General features: G+C 32.7%; 3 protein-coding genes across 3 annotated transcripts; all 3 read right to left on the bottom strand.

Annotated features, from left to right (window-relative positions):
- Positions 1-7,810: 7,810 nt before the first annotated feature.
- LOC122597551 (ARF guanine-nucleotide exchange factor GNL2) lies at positions 7,811-11,977 on the bottom strand. The gene has a single exon (XM_043770131.1). It carries the CDS (start codon positions 11,975-11,977, stop codon positions 7,811-7,813), a length of 4,167 nt encoding a protein of 1,388 aa, XP_043626066.1.
- Positions 11,978-12,485: 508 nt separating this feature from the next.
- Positions 12,486-19,603, bottom strand: LOC122598427 (aldehyde dehydrogenase 1). The gene is made up of 9 exons (XM_043771021.1): positions 19,507-19,603; positions 18,987-19,129; positions 15,353-15,736; positions 15,153-15,242; positions 14,887-15,060; positions 14,194-14,331; positions 13,967-14,104; positions 13,811-13,872; positions 12,486-12,759 (listed from the first exon to the last, which is right to left on the bottom strand). Exons 1-9 carry the CDS (start codon positions 19,601-19,603, stop codon positions 12,486-12,488), a joined length of 1,500 nt encoding a protein of 499 aa, XP_043626956.1.
- Positions 19,604-20,636: 1,033 nt separating this feature from the next.
- LOC122595956 (aldehyde dehydrogenase family 2 member C4-like) lies at positions 20,637-23,923 on the bottom strand. The gene is made up of 9 exons (XM_043768444.1): positions 23,725-23,923; positions 23,491-23,633; positions 22,738-22,880; positions 22,412-22,652; positions 22,051-22,314; positions 21,571-21,708; positions 21,349-21,486; positions 21,199-21,260; positions 20,637-21,010 (listed from the first exon to the last, which is right to left on the bottom strand). Exons 1-9 carry the CDS (start codon positions 23,828-23,830, stop codon positions 20,737-20,739), a joined length of 1,509 nt encoding a protein of 502 aa, XP_043624379.1. The 5' UTR covers positions 23,831-23,923; the 3' UTR covers positions 20,637-20,736.
- Between the last annotated feature and the right edge of the window lie 115 nt (positions 23,924-24,038).

The raw sequence follows: 24,038 nt of genomic DNA, 5'->3' as shown, positions 1-24,038 counted from the left end.
TATTATGTTTTGAAACAATTTTTTTTTATGTTTACAGTTTACTATTTATTAGTTATACAGTAGTTTAATTATGTTTTTTATTTTTAACGACGATGAAATAAATGTTATTGAAATGTTTATTTATAAAGATAGATTTATTTAGTGACTATGTTTGAATTTTGAGTCTTCTTATATAGTTTTTCTTAATTCATTTTATTAATTATTAATTAAACGAAAATAAAAATAAGATATTGTAATGTTTATTTAAAGTAACGTGTTGTAGGTTTTTCTAATAATCTATAACGCCTTATGATTTAACCGTAAATATTTTTGTCTGTGTTATATAAATTTGTTATAAAACATATAATAATGAACTAATTTTTAAATATACTTTTCATTGATTTAATTTACACCAACTACTATATATTACAAATAAAAATGTTTAGAGTCAAAGTTAAAAGTAAAAATACTAAGAAAAAATCAAAATAATAACATTTAAAATTGGACGAATAAGGTATATATAAAAAAAGTAGGTAAATTACACTTTTAATCACTAAAGTTTGTCGATTGCGATTTTAGTTATGGAATAATGGGAAGGACGAAAAGTAAAAAAAAAAACTAACGAATCTGGACAACTTAACGGAGCAAAACTAACGAAACTGGGCGCAGTGACCAAAAGTGAAAAAAAGTGACAAGTTCAGTGTATAATTTGCAAATTTTGAAGTTTAGTGACTAAAAGTAAAAAACGTACCAAGTTCAGGAACCAAAAGTGTAATTTTCCCTTATTATAGAGAAGACTTGACAAATGGTTGAATAAAAATTCTAAATTTATGTTGTATACGTTGTGAAACCAATAATAAAGGAAATATAAAGAGACAAAAATGATAGAAAATGGAGAATTGTTGTCTTATTCAACTTATAAATGGAGGTATATATATGTTTTAAGTAAAATAAAACAAGTATTAAAGTAAAACAAATAAAATAATAGGTTTCTCTTTACTGAAAATCACCGTGCATTATGAGAATTATCATGCATCAATTGTTTTGTGAATCTTCGTGCATCAATCACACTATGATCTAAGGGTCAAGATCTTGTCTTATTTGTTTTACTTTAATACTTGTTTTGCAATACCCAGCCCCCGATATATATAATTACAAGTTGAAAGTATTATCAAGTAAACAATCTCTTATTATAAAAAAAAAAAGTTAACTATTCAATATATTAGCATACATACCATATATTACTACAGGACAATATTTTTTTCTTACTTAAAAATTTTCAAAGTTTAACAAACCAAGCAGAATTATATCAAAATATAATTATGCAATATGCATTAAATTAGATTATATATATGTGCGCGCGCATGCGCGTAAAATTTAGAGTTTTTTATATTGGAACGACATAATATCTTATTTATATTTTTAAATTACATGAATATTCAGGATAGAATTTAGGACTTTCGCAAAATTTTCTTAATAATTCAACCTCACAAATGTGGAAGGTGAGACTTCAATCCAGATAAAAATGCTTACTTTAATATACTTTTCATAGTAGTTTTTTCAAATTTTTACCTAATAAAATAAGTTTACATTTATATCTTTTATGCTTATAGAATATCAGCTTTTAATGAACGTTCTTTTTCATAATTAAAATGCCAAACTTTTGTAAATTGTTATACCATTTAAAGTTATGAATGTAGCAATTTATGTTTCAACCTATACTTTTTTGCAACTCAATAAAACGTTTAGCCTTGTCACGAGGATACACATACGTAGGATTGAGATATGTATCAACATCTTATTGAATAGTTAAAATGTATGATTAAATAAAAAAAATTTAAAATAAATTTCATTGTTTATTTGTAACTTTTGTTATAAAATCAAAATGCCAATGTCGTACTATTATGGTTAACTTGGTTTGATTTTAAATATAGATTTATTCATATCAATTTATTATTTACCTACTTAAAATATATTAATTATAATTAACTTTTAATAATATCAATATTTTATTATATTAATATCAAAGTTGTATGTGACAAAATGAATTATTAATAATTATTATATACATAGGTTTTGGAGTTTTTGTATTTAAATCGACATGAATTAAAGGTTTTTGTGTTTTACGTTTTTTTGAGGAGAATTAATATCAAAATTATTTTCTTTTTCGGTGAGAATAAAGCATAGGGTTAAATATACATATTATTAAATATGTTTACATAATTAAGAAGAAGATATTTTGTCTTAATCATATAAAGTATAAATATTAATATTGTCATTATTAAAGATAGAATAATTAAATTTTATGTAAATGACTATAATTAAATTTAATCTAATAGCTATAAATTAATCTAATATATATATACTGTAGATGCAAGCTTGATTTCTGCCGTCCATTAATAAGATGATTTTTAAATGTGATAACTTTAAAAATAATATACATAGTGTTAATAAGATGATTGTATAGTAGTATCAATTTATGTGTTATTATATATATATAATGGACAATTCCTATTTGATTTTTATTATAGTGGTAATAAGATGATTGTGAAAAGACGAAAAGAATGAGAAGCAAAAAAAGATGGAAAATGAATTTGATGTGTATGATTGGAAGTTCCGGGAAGTCGAAAGGAATGAAAGAAAGTTGCTTGCGTATGCATATTTTCCAAAGATATAATAATTTATAATAATTTTATTTACGGTTATTGATATATTTTTAAGGAGGGGAGTTGTCTAATCATATAAAGTGAAAGTATTAATATCGTCATTTTAGAAAGATTAAATAATTAAATTTTTTCTAATGGATCTAAATCAAAGTTGAAACTCATCCAAGGGTTCTTATTTATTTAGAAATGAATTTAGGATCTTGTTATATATATTGGTAGATAAAACAAGATTTTGATTACCTCATTATTTTTAAAAAATAACTTATTTGGCATTTTTAGGCTTTTACTTACAAATTATCTTTCTTATATAATTATATTTATGACATCATATTAACTTTTGTTTTATAATGGCCCTTTAAAAAGTTTATTAATAATAGTCAAATTTAATGTAAAATAACATAATTTTTTAAAGATCTAATCAATATATCCTTTTTAAAAAATAACATCTAATCAATATATTTATTTTCATTCTCTTTTCAACTTTATTATTATCATTTCTTTCAATTAAATCTTATTTCAAAAAACATGTATTACGTTATTGATCATACTTAATTTAGTTTTGTTAGTTTGGGTTCAATGATAATAGTTAGACATGTGTATAGTACAAGAAATAAGATTTATAATTGTTATCTATCTGGTCAACACTTTTATGTCTTTGTGCTACGTAAAAACATTTTAGCCTGAGTGTTGGTTCCCTTTCTAGAATTTTCAGTATTAGCATGTCCACGGTTGTATGCATCTTTATTTTTATCGTCGATTTTTATAAAGATGTAAATAGTTGTATTTTTGTATACATATTTTGTATGTTTATCACCTAAATATTTTTGATATGCCCGGATATTACCCGGGATGATAAGCTAGTGTGTATATAAAATGTAAATTAAGATTAGAAATGCGGCTAGAAAGGAAATACTACGTTTTTTTAAGAGAAAAATGGACACACATGTTTAATATATATTATATACATCATAAAAGTAGTTTGTCAAAAAAGTTGTAAAATTAGATTACGAAGATTACAAAAATGCAATTGGTGATGTTTCTTGATAGAATGCAAAATCAAATTTTCTTTGGGAAAATCAGAAGAGATATCCTAGTCATGTTGTTCATCCAAGTCTTATAAGGCTTGTATGATGAATGGATATACATGTGGCTACCACTATGGATTGATATGGATACTCTTGTGTTTACACAAGGTTAAGTTAATATGAAAACATCAAAAAATTTAGAAACATTTTTGTGTGGACTGATATGTATATACATTTTTGAAATTTTTGAAAATTTTAAAATAATATACATTCAAAACAAAGTTTATCTTTCAAATAAGAATAAAGGAGGTGATTTGTATACCGTCATTTTTTTTGCGATATATCACCAAATATGTTTTACTGTATTGTACATTGTTCAGTATAATAATTCAAAACACATTTAGTAGTGTATCGTAAATAATCAGTGGTGTACAAATTACTTTCCTTCAAATAAACACAAACATAATTAATAGTTCGTATCTATTAGTTATTAAAGGTATCAAGCATGTTCCTAATCATATTATTCTGAGTGTTCTCGCTACGCAACTAGAAAACCCTCTAATTTGAGCAAAACTGAATTTTGTTAACAAAGACTTAAGGTTTTCATTAAAGTGCATTAAATAGTTGTACACTTATCATAAAATTCCTCGGTGGTTTTGATATGAAAAAATTTAATCTTTATGCATGTTAAATAAAGCTTAAGAACTTTATTTAACATTTTTATTAAAAAAATAAATAAATATAATTTGGTTACTAAAAAATGAACCGGATGTCGCTACTTCTTGGCATGTCAATGATTTTGCTATGTATTTTTTGAAAGGTATGTATCATTTGCTTGCAACAGGGGATTTAGCTTACGTTGTCTTAACCGGGTCCGCGTTAGAAAGCCCCCTCACCCTCAGTACCTAGTAGGAGGAGAAACTCTCAACTAAACCACTCGAAGGCACGACATTTAATTGAGATAAAACTTTTCCCCTCTGCAGGATTCAAACCTGCTTCACTGAAGGACTTTATTGTAAAATTCCATCAAATGTCTTTCTTAGGTATCGAACTCGAAATTTTCAGCATATAAAGTTGGTACTCAACCATTGAGCTATAATGATTTTGCTATGTAGGTTGTGAATTTGCCCCATACCCATCCCACATTCCCACCCATGGAAATAGTACACAAGCCTATATTTTGTTTCATATTATCCGTCAAATGAATATAAACCTGGAAACCGTTTTTCCAACATTGGTGGACCCAAATCGCCCGAACAAGGAAGTCATATATTGTTAATCGGCTTTTGGTTGCTGCAAAAGTCAAAAGAATGTCGCAGAAAGCGATAGTGAGTGGTGAAAGTTGCACATGTCACTTTACATTACATACATATATTAGATAATGAAAAAAGGTCATAATGAGTCAATATTCAGATTTTGGTGGTCTTATATGGAACATCTCATTATACGCGGGAAGATATATTTACCCTTTGTTTACTTTAATTTTTAAATTAAACATGTTTATAATGTTCGAAAAAAGAAAAAAAAATTAGGCTGTTTTGGTATGTTAGTAATTTCACTTATTGAAATTTTAAGAAGTCAAGAAAATGATGCAAAATGTTTTATAATGCATTATTACAAATTGTGTTGACGCCTATGAGAATTACCGGGTTATGATGTTAACAACTCACTACGCTGGTTTTTCCCCACTTAAAAGCCTTAGGCCCCCCCATTAATTGCAAGTGTAAGAATGAAATTGTGGCTTTTCTTCCTAGCAAAGGGTGTTAATTACTCGTATCTTTTTATTGAAAGGGGGCATCATATATTGACCATGGGCAATGAGTACATTGTGGTTCAATTAATAATATAATAACAATGACTTTTTAAGTTTTTATCTAATGTGGTTTTAAGTTATTATCTTGAGGTATTCACTGTTTCAGTTCGACTTATTGGATTTCGTGATAAATGAATTCCCCCGACATCGTCCTTTAAAGAAGAAAAAATGACGAGTACGGGTATAAAAGTTTAGATGGACTAAATAGAATTTTGACTCCAAGAAATGGATAGTGGACTGTGGGTCTCCCTTGAGGCCTTGACACATACTGCAAGCCCAAATATCGATTTTGCATTTTTGCTACAGAATAGGTTTTATATTATATTATTTTGTTTTACCCTTTGTGTTTTTGTTCTTATAACATTTGGTGCTTAAACGTGTTAGATTTTTAAATTTTTTTTTTTGTGCGTTTTATTATTGACGGGTATAAATAGCATAATTATGTATAAAGTTGTTATCCAACTGGTTAAGGTTTAGTTAAAAGTCATAACTAAATAAATTCAAATGATAAATTTTAGCTTCATATTTTTCCCTTTTTCTTTTTCTTCTTTTTATTTCCCTCCTAACCACAACCATGTGTTGCTGCCACCACCATCCGTCGTCTCCATCGTCACCATTTGTTGGCCAGTTTATGGCAGAGCCAAGCTGGCTTTAAGAGCGGAGCCCATTATGTAGATCACGTCATCAATGATCACCCCTTATGACCTATCATCTCTACCTGCTACCCTTAAGAGCGAAACGTGCTTCGAATCATAGTTTCCCGTGGTAGTGATGGGTATGGCACCGGGAAAAAGGTATGTGCTTGCGATGGTGGCGGGGGAAGAACAATAGTGGTGGGGACGTAGTCATAGGGGTATTTGCAGTTTAGTTTTTATCCGGTTAAATTGTAAACCGAACCATTTAAAAAATAAAATAAAAAAACAATCCGCTTTTGAATATGGTTTTGGGTTTGGTTTGTAACCGAAACCAAATTATATATTTGGTTTTTGGTTTGGTTATGATAGATATATGAGAATGAGATTGGTTAAACCGAAAAAACTGAATAACTTATATTATTATTATTATGTTTTTAAAAAATATATAATACATATGTTTTTTGTATGGATTAATTATTAATATACTTTTTACTTTCATCTCTATTTATTTATTATATTAACTTTTTTCTTAAAATTAGAAAAATTCAGTTAACAAACAATGAAGAACTTGATAAAGAACCTTTAATAATGATGATAAACAAGAGTTTAGTTATTTCAGTTAGGTTACTTATTTATTCATATTGTATTTGGCGTCTAAATTTACTATTGTATTTTGTTGAAAATTGAAATTCTGAACCTATTTTGGTTGAATACAACTTAGAAAAAAAAATGGTGAATTTGTGTTTTTCATATTTGGTTTTTCCGGTTTTTAAACTGAAATCGAACCGAATTTTAATTTGGTTTGTTTGTTTTTTTATTTATTTTGAGTTAGGTTTTGTTTTTGAAAAATTAACATAAAAAAACCGAAAAATCCAAACCAAATAGACTGAATAACCGAAATCTGAACCGATGAACACTCCTAAATGGTACAATGTTGGTGGTGGTAATGGCAGCAAGGTGAGGAAGGAGAAGAGTAAAAGCGACAATATATGTGCGTTAGTTTTTAGTTTTCTTTTTAAAGTTTTTATTTAATTACAAACTCTAATTCTTATTCTTCTAAAATAATATAAGAGGTATAAATATGTTTGTTTTTTTTTATCTTTAAACTTAGACTTTTGCACTTTTGCTAATGACAATTTTTTTTTTGTATATTAACGTGCATTAATTAGTTGTATTTTTAACATAAAATTTAAAAGATGAATTTTTAAAAATATAATTTATTTTATGCAAACTTATTGATATATTAAAAAATCCTTGAACTTAACACCAAACATAACATACCCGAGGATCAAACCTTTCGGTCTTTGACCACCCCATACTCCCATAGCTATGTCCCTATTTCACTATATAATTAATGGAAATATGGAATTGACACTTTTACAATTTATTCCCTGCATAGTTTATGACTTTTGAATCTATCTTTCTAAATTTATATAATTTCTATTTTAAAGTAAGAGAACTCGTTTGACTTGTCAATTTTTAATATATATATCGGTCCAAATCCACTAAAACTGACATATGGCTCATATATTCGCTCGAGTTATGTGGAAGTTGACAAGTATATTTCTTGGATATATATCTTTAGGAACGTTACTTAAACACAAAGATCATTTTTGGAAGAACAATCTTCAAATCTCTTTGAGCAAGGCAAAAATCTGGATAGATAATTGATTTGACTAATACAACCATATGTCATTCTGGGGCATCTGGGAAGAGCTCATCTTTAAGTGAAGGAGCAATCCATTGTATCTGTATATATGTGACTTCCCATATCTCATTTCCTTCGTGTTGTGTCAAGACTTGTTTCTCTTGCATTGCGGTGATCATCTTGGTTAACAAACGCGGAACAAGTTCTTTCATCTTCGATTCTCCATACTTATTCAAATCGGCTTTCATACACGTATCCATCCTTCTCAATATCCCTAACCAAAACGTCTTAAATCCTGGACTTTCTGATATCACTTTCAAGTATAGCAAATAAGCATCCACCAAAAACTCCAATGCCAAACTTAACGTCCCTTCCATACTTCTCGTTTCCCTTTCTGCATTTTCCCTTTTCGAATATTCCAATGTTTTTTCATGCAAATCATCAACCATTGCAAAGATAATTAAGTTGATACAGTTAATGATGTTCGCGGGCATGAAATAAAGTTCTTCGGCGTTTACAAAGCATTTATTGAGGGACGTGACGGCGTAGTTTCTTACCGCTTCTCGTCTTGCTAAACTTGTTTTCCTCAAAACTTCACCTAGCTTCACGAAAAGATTCATTGACAGATTGGCCGCTCTCATGCTCTCGTCAACTGACGATGCACTACTGAAGATACTTGAAATATTTCCCGGATCTGAATAACCGTCTGCTACCCATTCAACTAACAATTTGACAGAATCCGCCATTAAGTCCATCAGCCTCATGTTCTTATCAACTGGACTATTTCTCATAACAACGAACCCAAATGCACAATCGATGCAGTATTGGTAATTCATGATAGAAAGTCCTGTACCTTGAGCCATTAGGTTAATGAGAGTTTCGACCCCATGTTCGTATGTTTCTGCATGTCGTCCTGTGAGCAATAACAAATGAAGAACTGTTTTCCACCCATACTGCGAGAATAAATTCGTTGGGTACTTGTTTAAGATCTTCGCTATGGATTTAGTTATGAACTCACTACATATATCGATAATTTCACTATCTAATTTCCACATCACATTTATAGATTCGAAAATAAGTTCTTCTGATTGCTTTTCATTTGATTTAGATAAAAGAAGCTTCATGCAGATTCTGATGAGTGCCACAACGCCTTTCTCAGCAAAAGGAATTGGTGCAAACTGTGGGGACTTAATAACTTCAAGAAAATATAGATGGTACGTGGGCCAGAACGATTGGAGCCGGTGAACGTTACACGAAGCCATTGCTTGAATCAAGTCCCAACAGAACTGAACCGTTTCCTCTTCTTCTGCAGGAGTGTTGAACTTCTGTCCTTTTCCGGCAGCTGCAAAGATGAGGGATCGGCCGAGATTCAACAACGGCTCAAGAGGTAAAGTTGAACTCTTGCTGAAAATGTTTCCAATTTTACATTGTTGAATAACTTTCAAATTTTGCTCGAATTCACTTATTCCTAAATTCAAGCTCTCTTCGAGGTTTTCCATTGATAAACAATGAGATATTGCTGCCATTAGATTAGAGGTGTTAATCCGGCCCGTTTGATCATTTACTGTCTCTGACTCTGTTCGTCTATGTTTCTTGGAAGAACCCCCAACGTCAACAATCGATTGAGGCAACAGTTTAAGCCTTTTTAGCTTTAACAAACAGTCTATGATACTCCTCCAGCCTCCTCTGATTGAGTCTTTGAAGTTATTAGCAACTGTAAAAACCGCTAGTGTAGCCATTCGTGGCTTCAAGTCATGCCCAAATGAAAATAGTGTTTCTTCGGCTGAAGCATAAGGATTCAACAAAGTTGTGAATTTACAGAAAGAGGAAATAAGTTCATCAAGAGAATCTTGGAGTCCATATTGACAGATCCTGGCAACTGCAAATAATCCCTCAATGCATTCATGAATGATTTCTTCATCCTCGGTATGCTCAAAAATCGCAGACAGTGTTGCAACTGTTGGACCTGCGATTGCAGCAAACATATCCCTACCAATCGTTCTATCAAACTCGAATGTTATGTAAGGTTGCACCAGTTTTGATTTATTCATAAGCTGAATCCAACGGCTCGGGTTCATGTCAATCACAGACCCTGTTTGACCAAATATTGTGATGGCTTTTGTTGCAATGGACTGGAAAAGCTCCGATAAGTATTCTCGTGGGAGATCTTGGCCGCCGTTGATTGCTCTGTTGTTTCTAATAAACTCATCTTCTGTCATCTTTTTCTTGACTTGTGGGTTATGTTGATCAGTGTTGAGCATGATCACCGAGTAACATAATATGAAAACCGCATCCTTGCTTACAAAAATCTCTGATGATTGTTGCTCGTAAAATCTTTCAGAAAACGCTTCTAGGATTCTTTGAATCTTTTGTGACTCTCCTGGAAGTCGAAAAGTTTCTAGATATGTTCGTAAAGCTGTGTCTAGAACAAGCCCGGTTAACTCAAATGTGTCTGTGAATTCTTTAAGTACTTTTAGATTGAATTCACTTGGATCTCCTAAAAAGTCACCAATCTTGGTCTTGTCAAGCCCTGGAGCATACCTTAAGAACATAGCATGACCTTTCGGGTCGGGTGGATCAGATATCAGTTGTGAAATCTTTAGATAATCCAACCCTTTCTTGTCGTCTCGATTAAAATGGCTCCCAGCGATCATCATCTTCCTCTTTTGCGCTTTTCTCATTCTCACTGCATCAATCCATGCATCTGTATCTTCTTTTGGAATTTCCTCCCAAAATGGTTTATATTCTGAAATCTCAACAGGGTATGGGCCGGTCGGGCTTGAGTCGTTTTCTTTATCAACGTTATCAGCAATGTTGTGAATCAGTACCATGAGACCTTCAAAAGCTTGGAGTTGTAAGCTCGTGGTGGTGGCTGCACCGCCACCCGACAAAAATGCGTGCTTGCAAAGACTTTTTCCGATCTCTTCAAAAACATTAGGGAAGAGAGGGTCACAGTCATAGTTCAGATAAACCTCGACTAAGAACGTGGGCTGTCTACAGAAGTTTATAATTCCTTCAAGCGCGAGTTCTTGGAGCTGCATCATGTAACCTTGATTTACAGTTTTGAACAGCACGAACGAGAAGAAAGCCTCGAGTTGCAAACGAATAGATCCCCGGTGGAAGTAATAAACATTCAAAACAGTGCTGCAAATCATTGATAAAACAAGTGGGCTTGAAGATGTTCCGTAATGGATCAAATGATGGAAAAGATCATCTTTTACCATTCGCAATAGCTTTTTGTGTTTTCCAATGCTATCACCACTTAATTCTAGCGCCGAGTTGATCAAAACCAGGCCGAAAACCTGGACATCTTCGTCGGAGGTCAGAGCAGGAGACCCTTCTGTTTCGGACATTCCAACTACATTCAATAAAGAACAAAGGAAATGGAATATGTCTACGGCACAACGAATCCCATAACCGGTTTCCTCAGTCGCATCCTCCGTGTCTGATTCGTAATTATCCCAATCTCCCACCTCAATCTGTGGCAACCTTGAAAATATAATCTGGATTAGATCATGCATCGTGTGTCTTGCACTTCTTTGCAGTAAACCACCTTGGCTAGCTGACTGTTGAACTACCTGAAAACATGTATTTACAATGGTACAAACTGTGTGATCATTAAGAAGCATAGAGGCAGGGTGTTTCATCACCGCGGCTAAAATTTGCAAAATTTTCATCATGATAGCGGCTTCTGTGATCGGGTGTGTCTTCTCTAGGCGACAACCTGTTACTGCCATGACAACATTAGACATTGCTTCACGAGCCCCGGGGGTCTTTTTGTCAAACATATCAAGTTTTATGATTTTCAAAATGGAACAGAGAGCAACCATTGTGGCACCAGCAGGGACATCATCAGACGATATTACATCAAGAAAAGGCGAGAGGTAGATAGATGGATCGATCACTCTCCATGATTGTCTTGGATTGAAAATAATTGATCTTAATGATTTTAAAGATTGTGGAATGGCTGAATCTAAGACATCCTCTTGGTAACCATAAAACTGGGAGGCGGGGTCTGACCTTCGGCGAATTACTGCCAAGACAGCACCCACCTCTGTGTTGAGCATACAGGAAAGTCCCAAGTCTTTGCTTCTCCTGCTTTTGGTTGTTTTTTCGTCTTCCTCATCATCATCATCTTCATATTCCTCTTCATCCTCATCCTCCTCCAACTCATCTTCTACCTCCTCTTCTTCATCGTAGTATTTACCCATTTCTTTAAGCAAACTATCTGAAATTTTTTCAAAAACTAGGAAGCAAATGAGAATGTGTAATGAGTGGAATAGAAAATTTTAAAATTTGTTGTTTCAACAAAAAGGATTAACCGAAATGGAAGTGCCTAAAATTGCTCTTGTATTTTGGTTTCTCTGTCTATAATTAGTTCTATTTTTCATGTTTCTACCTTTAATATCTGATGTCTGTTCATTTTGATCCTCTGTTTGGATCTGCAATCTGCATCATGCATTTTATGATATTGTTTGATCATGGAGACTAATTATTGGCATTTACATATTCTTGTGGTAAAATTAGCACAAATTTTTAATCAATCGATGGTAACAAGGGTTTCTATTAGTTAATAGTATGATTTTTATAAATTTTGTTTTTTCTAGTAAGATACATGAATTAAAACTAGTAAGATAAAACAAAATTATTTAATAGATTAACCATGAGAAAGACATATTCTTCATTTATTTATTTGATTGTTCTACAACATATATAAGTTTAGAGCCATGGGGTATTATATATGGGTGTTGCCACAGTTTTAACTTGAAGATAGTGTTCAAGTGCCTCCAGTCCTTGTTCTCTTCCGAACCCACTCATTTTATACCCCCCGTGAGGTGCATCACGGTCGATTGCTATAAAACAATTCACCCAGACCGCACCTGCCCGAATAGCTCTTGATACTGTGTTCGCAACATCAATGTTTTTTGTCATTACACCTGCTGCAAGTCCGTATTTAGTGATATTCGCTCTTTTTATCACTTCTTCCACAGTCCTGAATTCATAATTGTTGTTATTAAGCAAAGTTAAGTAGTGGCTTGCCAAATTTTATATACTAGTTAGTTAAAAGTTAAAATCCAATATCATGAGATTGCTTAATGGGAAAAGTTACGGTTATCCGAATGTAGAACAGGTCGAATGCTTGACAGTTGAAACAACTTATCCTATATATTCCATTATGATAATATTTAATACAAACAGAGTCATAAATCTACAATAACTTTTAGCTATCCACAACAATACATGTTTTATACATACATACATTTGTTGTGGATGACTAAAAGATCTTGTAGATTAATTCCTACCCTTAATATAAAGATAATGAAACTTATATATTAAGGTCAAATTGATCTTATCCATTGTGAGTAAATGCCACCACTACCTATCCCAATCCCACAGGTATGGGGAGGTGATATATAAAGTGTCTTATTTCTACCCATGGTTTGATGGATTGTTTTCATAAGGACTTCCGGCTAGATGATGGAAATCAAAGGAATAACTAAAAAACGATGGGCTTTCATTTGTAGCAGTGTGCTAAGAAAGTAAGAAATATAAAACTAATCCTGTAAAAGACCAAATGGAAGGTATTATAGTGTGGCTAAACAGGGTTACTATTTATGCAGGCTCATTTTGACTCATGGTAAAAAAAATTTGGATGCCATCTTAAAATGCTACTCGACTTTGCTTAATTTCCCAATCTACGCTCTAGTTATTAACAAAAATGTAATTTTCTCCTACAAATTAAACTTGCAAAATCACCTACACATACATGCCATTTGATCAAATAAGTTTGAATAAGCGGGCATTTCTTTTTAAGTATAATGGAACGAGTAACATGTATGTAGCAGGATGATGTGTAGGTTTATTTGTAGGAGGGTGTAGTAAAACTCAGTTATTAGTTATAGTATGATGTTTTTGTAAGGCCGTGAATATTTCAGTCAAAACCAAAAAGACTTGCTTTTCCTAGATAATCTGAATAAGCATAATCACATCCATTTACGACTTTAGCAAGGTTTAGAATAAAAAATGTAAAGAAATCCACATACTTGAACTTCAGAACAGTGATAACAGGGCCAAAAATTTCTTCTTTTGCTATGGTCATATCATCCTGTAAAACCCAAAAAGAAACATGTTGACTAATTACCATATTATATTAATAGCAAACGTATTTGGAGAAAAATTAAGAATGATATGAGTCATACCGTAACATTTGTAAACAAAGCTGGCTCGATAAAGTATCCCTTCTCTCCAAACGGCCGGCCACCGGTTACCAAAGTCGCGCCTTCCTTTTTGCCATGCTCAATGCAAGAAAGTACTTTCTCGTATTGTTGTTTATTGTTCTGCACAAGGATGGATTTAAATGAATAAAAGTATATTTAGTATGATATATTGTATGCTTTTATAGCAAAGGGCAAAAACATTGTTATACTTGAGGTCCATGACGTGTGGCGGGATCAAAAGGGTCTCCTGTTGCCCAACCTTTCACCATTGCTTCCAGTTTGCTAAGAAAAACATCATGGATTCCTTCTTGAACAAAAACACGAGACCCTGCCACACACATTTCCCCCTGCCCATGGAACGGGTAAGATTTGACGGGTTACTCACACAATGAAAATATCAACAACCGTATCTAATCCTGCCAGATGCGTATGTGGAGGTGGGATTAAAGAGTGCTATCCTACCCGAGTAGAGGAATGCTATTTCTAGAAGGACTTCAGGCCATAAAATACCATATAAGTCTACTGTTAATATCTATTCTAAGTACTATTACAACAGTTGTTTCTTACCTATCTGTATACTTTTTAAACAAACTAGTTGGTTCACACAACCATGAAACAAATATTGATTAACTGATTTTGCAAACAAACTAATATATAAAACTCAAGAAACGGACAACACAAAATTAATTCAAGCCCCCAATCTAATTAACTAAGCTAATTAGCAAAAAAGAGGGACCATTATGATACCATGGTAGAAAACCAAACAGAAAGAACTTCTATCCAGCGGTATGTGAGTTGGCCCAACAAACAAGAGGTGGTGGATTCAAGTCTATCTAGGTTTTTCTAAAATAACAATGGTGGATGAGAATAAACAGAATCTTAGATATGAGTGTCGGTCTTACTTTATTCATTAGATTGCCCAAAACAGCAAGCTCCACTGCTTTATCAACGTCTGCATCATCGAAAACAATAAAAGGTGATTTTCCTCCGAGTTCGAGCGACACAGGTTTTAAATTGCTTATTGCTGCCGCTTGCATTACAGAACGACCAACTTCTGTGGATCCCGTAAAAGTAACCTGGATAGATCATACATCATTAAACTTGAAGTTAAAAGTTGTGTTACATACATATACAGCTACTTTATTTAAGTTCAAAAATAAAGAATCACCGCATCAATGTCCATATGGGAGCTTATAGCAGCACCAACAGTTTCTCCAAACCCGTTAACAACATTGATCACGCCATCAGGAACACCTGCCTGAAAACAAAGACTTTTCATGTATGCTGTAAGGAGTATTACAAAAGTTGTTGCTCAGTAATTAACACTTAAATTAAAAGTTGCATCAGGTTTTCATTTTCTCAATGTACCAGTTTTGACAAGTGAGCCAAGAAGAGAACCGTAAGAGGTGTGTGTTCAGAAGGCTTGACCACCATGGTGCACCCACTGGCTAAAGCCGGCGCGACCTTGGTGGCAAACATGTAAGCCGGGCTATTCCAAGGAATGATGTGTCCGACTACACCAATGGGTTCACGTAACGTGTAAGCTTGAATATTACTAGACATTTTGAGAGTTGCTCCACGGATTTTATCAGCCGCACCAGCAAAGTACCGAAACGTTTCTGATGATATCGGGATTTCAAAGAACTTCACGGGGCCAAACAGTTTTCCACCATCGATCACTTCCAAGGTTGCTAAATCATCAACATTTTCATCAATCAAATCCGCAAATTTCAGCATAATCTTTCGCCGTGCCTGTGCAATTTCATGGAGTGAGCAAAAATATAATCTATGAAACATATTTTACAAGGGCTGGTTCCACAATCCACCTATTTTCACCTTCTTGTCACGTATACAAATATAAATTCATTACATTATAGTGAAATTATATTTTGGGTTAAATCCATAAAAAGGTAACATATTTATCCAACAATAGAAACATATTTAGGTATTTAATTATCAAAGGAGTTGATTGTAAAAAATGATTTAAGGGAATATCTTTAGCTTTCATCGATAGACATCCGTTAACTGCCATGTTCGCATGCCACATCATCATTAGTTTCATCCAGACTCATCAGTTAAATGCCATATAGACTGCCACGTGGGCTTCATGTTGAACAAAAGTTAGTTTATATATATGTACTCGTATTAAACAAAAAATAATTAAAAACATAGAAGATATTTTAAAAAGAGATACTTTGTTTACATTTGAAAATAAAAAAATAGCAGTACCGAAAAGCGATGACGGTGAAAACGCCAAGGGTGAAATCCAGGGAGATCTGACGGTGAAGAAGATAAAGAAGGTGGGGTAAAATCATGGTCGTTACGGGATCCTTCTTCTCGATATAAAATAGCTGATGCGAGTGCTTCAAATCAAAGCTATTTAATATCATCACTAGTTTAATCCCCTTAGTTTTTAGTCATTTCTTATGTATAGGTAGGCTTTGTCTATTATGCTCTTACTTTTTATGTTATTTGCGTAATATGGTTGCTAGAGTTTATGTTATGTGTTAAGGTTTTGTTACCGTACGTTTGCTACCCTTCCCGACTCGTAAGGAGGCATTCCCGGCGGAACCAGCGGTCATGTATTATCGTCTTATCATGTTCTCGATAGACAGGTATAAACACTTTACCCTTTTACGGCTTTTATATCTTCCTGGCCGGAGGTCCTTATGGAAGCAGTCTCTCCACCTTTGGGTAGAGGTAAGACTGTCTACAGCTCACCTCCCTCATACTCTGCGCAGGGATTGGGTACAGTTGTTGTTGTTGTTGTACTAATAGAAGAAGCAAAAGCAATCCAATTGAAAACACTCGCTCACTCTATGCATACAAATGATGATGTTTATTTAATTTAGATACGGTTTGATGATGATGATGACGAAGGTAATGTAGGTTGAGGGTAATTTTGTAAAAAGGGGTAAAAGAAGTAGGTGTAGTTGTTTCCTTTCCAGATTTTCCCCCTGGTTTTTACTTTTCGTCCTTAAAGTGAAAAAATAGCACTCTATACTAATTTTTCATTAGAAAAATTAGACAAAGTTACATTTTCCGTCCCTGAACTTGACACGTTTTACACTTTTCGTCCTTAAAGTGAAAAGATAGCATTTTTCGTCCTTGAACTTGGCCCTTTTTTCACTTTTCGTCCCCGCGATAACGGATGTTAGTTTTTCTCCGTTTAAGTTGCAACGTTCGTTAGCTTTTTTTGTTCACTTTTCGTCCTTTCCATTTTTTTCACTTTATTTTCATTTTGATAATTTCATCACTATACAATAGTGTATAAACCGTATTTAAAAGAATAGCAAGAGACATGTTACATTTTTTTTATATTTATACTTACTAAAATATATTAATCGCAAGTTAGATATCACATTATGCTTAACAAAAACATTATAGTATAATTATGGGTTGGTTTGATGATCTATAAAGTTCAATAATCAAAAATGTTAAATAATTTACATATATATGTTTAATTAGATATGATCATAATAAATATAATACTACTTTTAATAATACTAAAAGTATAAATATTATTGTTTATTAATGCTATTTTGAAAGGAAAAGAAGAAAGTTTAATTAAGTATAGCCTAAAAGATACATGCGTCGTTTAAATATAGTGTCATGTGTCATTTAAAGAAAACCTCAATCGTATTTTAGTATATTGGTAGAGATAACATATTATGTGTTTGATTTTATTTATCAATCGTGTTAATTGCATTTTTATTTAATGTTTTGTTCGATGTGTTCATAGAGTTTCGTGCTTTCATTGTATTATTTGATACAGACTCTACTCATTAAATAGTTTCTTTTAAGATTCGTTGTCTACTCCTTTACGATTTCTACATCGCCGAGCAATTATAAAATTATCAAAATGAAAATAAAGTGAAAAAAAAAGGGAAAGGACGGAAAGTGAACAAAAAACTAACGAACGTTGCAACTTTAACGGAAAAAAAAACTAACAGCCGTTATCGCGGGGACGAAAAGTGAAAAAAGTGTCAAGTTCAAGGACGAAAAGTGCAAAACGATCCAAGTTCAGGGACAAAAAATGTAATTTTCTCAAAAAATTAAGATCATAAACTTAATCTCCGTAATTAAAAACTTAATTATTCAATCAAACTCTATGTTTCTCTTTTGACTTAATAAAAAAATTAACTGTTAATTATCTATATTTTACTTAATACATATAAACATTATTATTCATTTAGTCACTTAATATACTCAGTATTTAATAACTAAAAAAACAAACGATCCTTAAATTAAAAATTTGTTATCTGAGAAGTTATCTGTTTAGAAGTCTTGATTGGGTTTAAAATGAACTAGAAGATCACCAGCATAATGGTGGAAATGAAGTAACGGAGTGATGTCAACGGCTGATAATGATGGTGATAACAACGACTAATGAATTTTTAATAAGAGCTTCTATAAATACTCAAAGTTGCATCCTAGCTATTAGAATAACTATACTTTTTCTTTTACACTAAGAATATTTTGGTACATCAAAAGGGAGGGTTAGAAAAATATAATAGAAAGTGAGATATAAAATAAATAGATTGAATTAATCATCATTTGGGAAGAATGTTTGCTTTGACACAAAATGATGCCTGGGGTTGAATCAATAGGACTAGTGAGAGAAGTCCACGTAGTTTTTCTTTCCGAACATTTAGCCTGGATGTGATATCAAGAAAGTCAATGTAATAGTTCATGGCATTTAACTGATGAGTCAAAATATTTACCAAGTGAACGGTTAATGGATGTTTGCATGATAAAAACCAACGATAATCTTTTATTGAATATTATTGTAAATAAATTCCTTTTCATAATCAAAACTTAAAATACATTTTTTTTATCAACAATTCTGATTAAAAATATTACCTTTTAATGAATTTAACGCCTTTGTTATTCAAATATAAATATTTAACATACAATGATTAGAAAACTGCGCAATATTGTTGCAATGATAAAAAGAATAATTAAAGCGCGCAGTGCAGTTATATAACCTGAGAAAATGTACCTCACCGGACATGCGAGGCCAAGGTCCATTGTCAAAAGCTTCACGAGCTGCCTTGACTGCCACATCAACGTCTTCCTTTTTCCCTTCAGACACTGTTGCTATCACTTCCTCAGTTGCTGGATCGATCGTGTCAAACGTATTTCCTAAAATTTCAATTAGTACTATCAAAGTTGTAGTTTAAGAAACTCCATTAATTAACATCTAAATCATTCTAAGCTATTGATATCCGTCCGTCATAAAGGGAATGTTCACCAACACATAACACACAAACACAAGTTATTTATGTATGTAAGAGTTTATGCAATTCTTAGTAGCAAAATAGTTAATGATGAGGGTCATTAGAATTGGAAATTTATAAGTTTAGTATCATGACTACTTGCTTAATTAAAATTATGAAAGTAAGAGTTAATTATATGACAAACTAAAAGATACGAGTAATATAAATATAACTAAATGTAGTAATATATCTTGATTGTATTTGTATATATTAATTAGAGAGTAAAGGGAGTTAAAAGGGAACTTGATATGGAATTAACAAATTGTCCATTGATGAAGAGCTTGGTGAACTTGATCTCATGGGTTGCACATTTGGAACTTCCATTTGCTCTTGAACTCATCTTTTCTTTTTGGTAAAGTTTGAATTCAAGTGACAAATGGGGATTTCATTAATTACATGCATGCAATATGACTATATATATATGGACTTGATTTTAATACATGGTGGCCAGCATGAGTAAAATTGGCATTGTGTTCACACATTATTTATGCATTGCAAAATATGGAGCGAGCGAGGGAGAGAAGAAACAAAAGTAACCGCATAAAGGGAGAGAAAAAGATGGTGTGTCGTAAACCAGGGTGTTTGTCGATTACGGTTTTGGACTTTTGGTTTATTTTGGGATTTTTTTTTAATTTCTTCTTTCTCTCTTTTTTTTTTTCCCTAAAATTTGAGAAGTTTTTAAATCTAAGTTCAAAATATAGAACAAACCCGAATGTGAATACAGTAAGCATGCATATTAATCATCAAACCCGCCATCTGATTCTTAAAGGCCATGTGCTATAACACAAATTGGAAACTTTAAACACCCAAAATTGTATTTATATATCTTCAGCCTTCAGGAATAAATTTTGAGAAATATATTTGGGCTCATTATTTTCATTTTTTTGGTACTTGGGCTTATATTCAAGTATTCAACTATAATTTGATGTCCCATAAATGGTGCAAGCCTTGTGCAGTTGGGCTATCTGCATATGCCCATCAGCGGTCCTGGCCCATCCTATATTTTAAACCAAGTAATTTGTATTTAAGCTTTCTGTAAATTCAGGGACGGAGTGATACCACTATAGCAGCGAAGCAGCCGTGTCAGCTGATTTTGTTGACAATATAATATTTTTTGAATTTTATTGGAGATTTATAATGATCGAGTATTATATATAGTTTTCATATGATTTTGTTAACAATATAAATTTATGAATGCTTAACTTTTACTCAATTATACTTAGGAAGCCCCAGCTAGCTTGATAATTTTCACAAGTAAGTCTGGATGTATAAACTAATGTATAAATAATGTCTGTATGTATTAAGTATAAAATAGGTAATTGACGGTTATTATTGTTTATTAAGTAAAATGAAAAACATAAAAGTTGACTAGATACATTAAGTTCTTAATTATTAAATTCAAGTAAAAAAAGAACGAGGCCTTACTGATTGATCATTATTCAATTCAAAAGAGAAATAAAATTCTGGTTACACTCAAAGCCAAGGAGAATTGTGAACAGGAGTGACAACGGATTTAACTTGGAGGTACTTGTGTAAGCCCTCCAAACCAAATTCTCTTCCGAATCCACTCAATTTATAACCTCCATAAGGGCAATCTGCATCAAACGCCAAGTAACAGTTAATCCACACGATACCAGCACGAAGTGATCTTGAAACCGTGTTAGCTATGTTCAAGTCCTTTGTTGCTATTCCAGCTGCTAAACCATAACTCGTTGAATTCGCTCTTGCAATTGCCTCCTCAATGGTCCTAAAAGTTGTATACATGTAAAGCACAAGAAGATTATTAACAAGCATCATTTATGCGATATTATTTTGCTACAAGTATATGTTTATGGGTTCTTTAGATTGAGAATTTATATGAACTTTTTTTAACATATTCATCTATGAAGTTAGAAAATGATTATGAAATCCTATTATTTCTAAAGTCAAACTTACTTAAACTTAATGACAGCTATGACAGGGCCAAATATTTCATCTTTCGCAATAAGCATGTCATCCTGAAACCATCAAGAAATACTCCATGTTAGAGTAAATTCGTATACACCAAGGAAAATTTTGTATATATCGTCGCTTGAGTTAACTTACGGTAACATCTGTGAAGATTGTTGGCTCGATATAATATCCCTTTTCTCCGCAAGGTTTCCCACCGGTTAGCAAAGTTGCACCTTCTCTTTTCCCATGTTCAATATAAGAAAGTACTTTTTCGTATTGTACCTTATCAACCTATCAAATTATATATATTGTTAGCATTGTAACAAGTTGTAACATAAGCTTTTGATGAATGTATTTTGGTTAAGTTTTGATTACTTGAGGTCCTTGAAGAGTTGATGGATCAAACGGGTCACCAACAGTTATTCCTTTTGCATTTCTGACAAACTTAGTCACAAATTCGTCATAGATTCCTTCTTGTACAAAAATCCTTGAGCTACACACGCAAAATTCACCCTGAAAATGAAGAAAAAATCATCAAACGAATTGTCACAACTCATACTCAACCTCAAACAATATATTCAAAAAAGCAATTAAAAATTGTGATGATATAAAACAGATCTTCATGGTAGCTTAATTAGCCGTTCGGGCTGGTTTGTAATATTGGGTTACGGGTCAAAATGAGTAACCCGAAACACATTTTGCCCATCTTTTATTTTCTTAAAATGAAACTTTAACTTTAGACATTTTGCATATTCCTTGCCTCGTTTCCTTTGTCAGAAACTTTATAATTTACCCATTTTGCATGTTCAGTTCATGTCGTTGACCCACTCACTAACTATATTAATATAAGTATACCTTGTTAGCAAAACCGCCCATAAGAGCAAGATTAACAGTTGAATCAACATCCACATCGTCGAAGATAATGAGAGGGGATTTGCCTCCGAGCTCTAGTGACACTGTTTTTAGATTACTTGTGGCAGCAGCTTGCATTACAAGTCGTCCCACTTCAGTCGAACCTGTGAAACTCACACAGTCGATATCCATATGTGAACTTATGGCTGCTCCAGCTGTTGGTCCAAATCCTGTTACCACATTAATCACTCCATCTGGAACACCCGCCTGATTCATTGTATTTACACATACTGCATCAGTTGTACTCGATATATAAAACGTGTACTAATAGTTGAAACAAAGTACTTTATGACATAATACGTACCAATTTAGCTAAATGCGCACAAAAAAGAGCAGACAGAGGTGACTGCTCAGCCGGCTTAATCACCATGGTGCACCCTGCAGCCATAGACGGGCTAACTTTGAAGAAAAACATCCCTGCAGGGAAGTTCCATGGGATAATATGCCCGACAACACCAATGGGTTCATGTAAAGTGTACCCTTGTAATTGGTTAGACAGTTTCAATGTCTTTCCATAAATTTTATCAGCTGCACCTGCATAATATCTGATAAAGTTGATGTGCTGAATTAGTTCAAGGAAGTAAGAACACGTAATATATAATGGCCACATAAAATATGAAATCAGCTGACCGAAGTACGCTGAGTCCAAAAGGAATGTCTCTGATCTTCCCATAGGCAAACACCTTGCCGGCATCAATGCCATCCAATGCTGCTAACTCTTCGATGTTTGCCTCAACTAAATCTGCATATTTCATCATTATCCTTCCCCTTTCCTGTTAAACATTACAAGTTTTGTTGTTAATGGACAGCACAGATGAGATGTATAACTGAAAGTCAAAATTTGCAAAGACTTTTAGATATTATCTAAACATATAAAATAAAAATATAGAATAACGACGTGGGCAAATGTGACATCTTGAATTAAAACAGCGCTAATATATTTTGACCTTCTGTAATCTGTAGTGTCTTTTTCTTTGTATCACTTGAACCAGAAATAGATTTTTATCTACAGGTTCTAAAAGGGGCATCTCTTCACAAAATCTACATTATTGGTTCACGAAAAACTTTGTAACTAGAGGTTCCTTGAATAGTTAATTCAATCATTTGTTACTGCAAAAGTAATTAACCATAAAAAAATTCCAAAGCAGACGTCTAACATGGTCATAAATTAGGTTTTCGTACACTAAGCAATGGATTGTTATGATCATTTGAACATAATCTTAAAAATAAATATTTTGAGAACACATTTTTTACGATTATATCTTTGTAACTTTCTTCAAATTTGTCTTATTATTAGTGTGAGTAGTCGCTTACCACAAGATTCTTATCATTCAAAAGATAACACAAGCAAAATAATAAAAAGCGTGATGTACACATACTTACCGAGCCGGACATACGAGGCCAAGGACCATGATCAAAGGCGGCACGAGCAGCCTTAACAGCCAAATCAATATCCTCTTTATCTCCTTCAGCGATATTCGCTATCACTTCTTCGCTTCTTGGATCAATAGTCTCGAACGTTTTTCCTGTTTTTGTCAAAAAAATATCACAAAAAATGAAAAGCGAAACTCAACAAGTATACGAAAAAAACTGAAACACTTGACAAAGTTATTGTACCAGAAACTGAATCCACAAATTCTCCATTGATGAACAACTTAGTGAACTTGACTTCGGGGATTTTGAATGAAGATTTGGAGTCACCATTAGTATGAATTTCGGCCATATTTTCTTCGTATGTTGTCTAATGGGCTTACATGGTTTTTGATATAATTTATATATATATAGTCAATGACTGGATGTTTGTCTTCTTGTGAAAGATACCATATGCCGTTTATTCATGATACCTCTGATAACAGTTTTTGTATATATACTAACTTTTGGGTTGGCCAAAAAAAACAAAAAGCGAATATTTAGGTTAGATAAAATAATGT

The sequence above is a fragment of the Erigeron canadensis genome, chromosome 4 (genome assembly GCF_010389155.1).
Source record: "Erigeron canadensis isolate Cc75 chromosome 4, C_canadensis_v1, whole genome shotgun sequence".
NCBI lineage: Eukaryota > Viridiplantae > Streptophyta > Magnoliopsida > Asterales > Asteraceae > Erigeron > Erigeron canadensis.
Note: the sequence above shows the minus strand (reverse complement) of the source record. Positions and strands in the feature narration are given on the sequence as shown.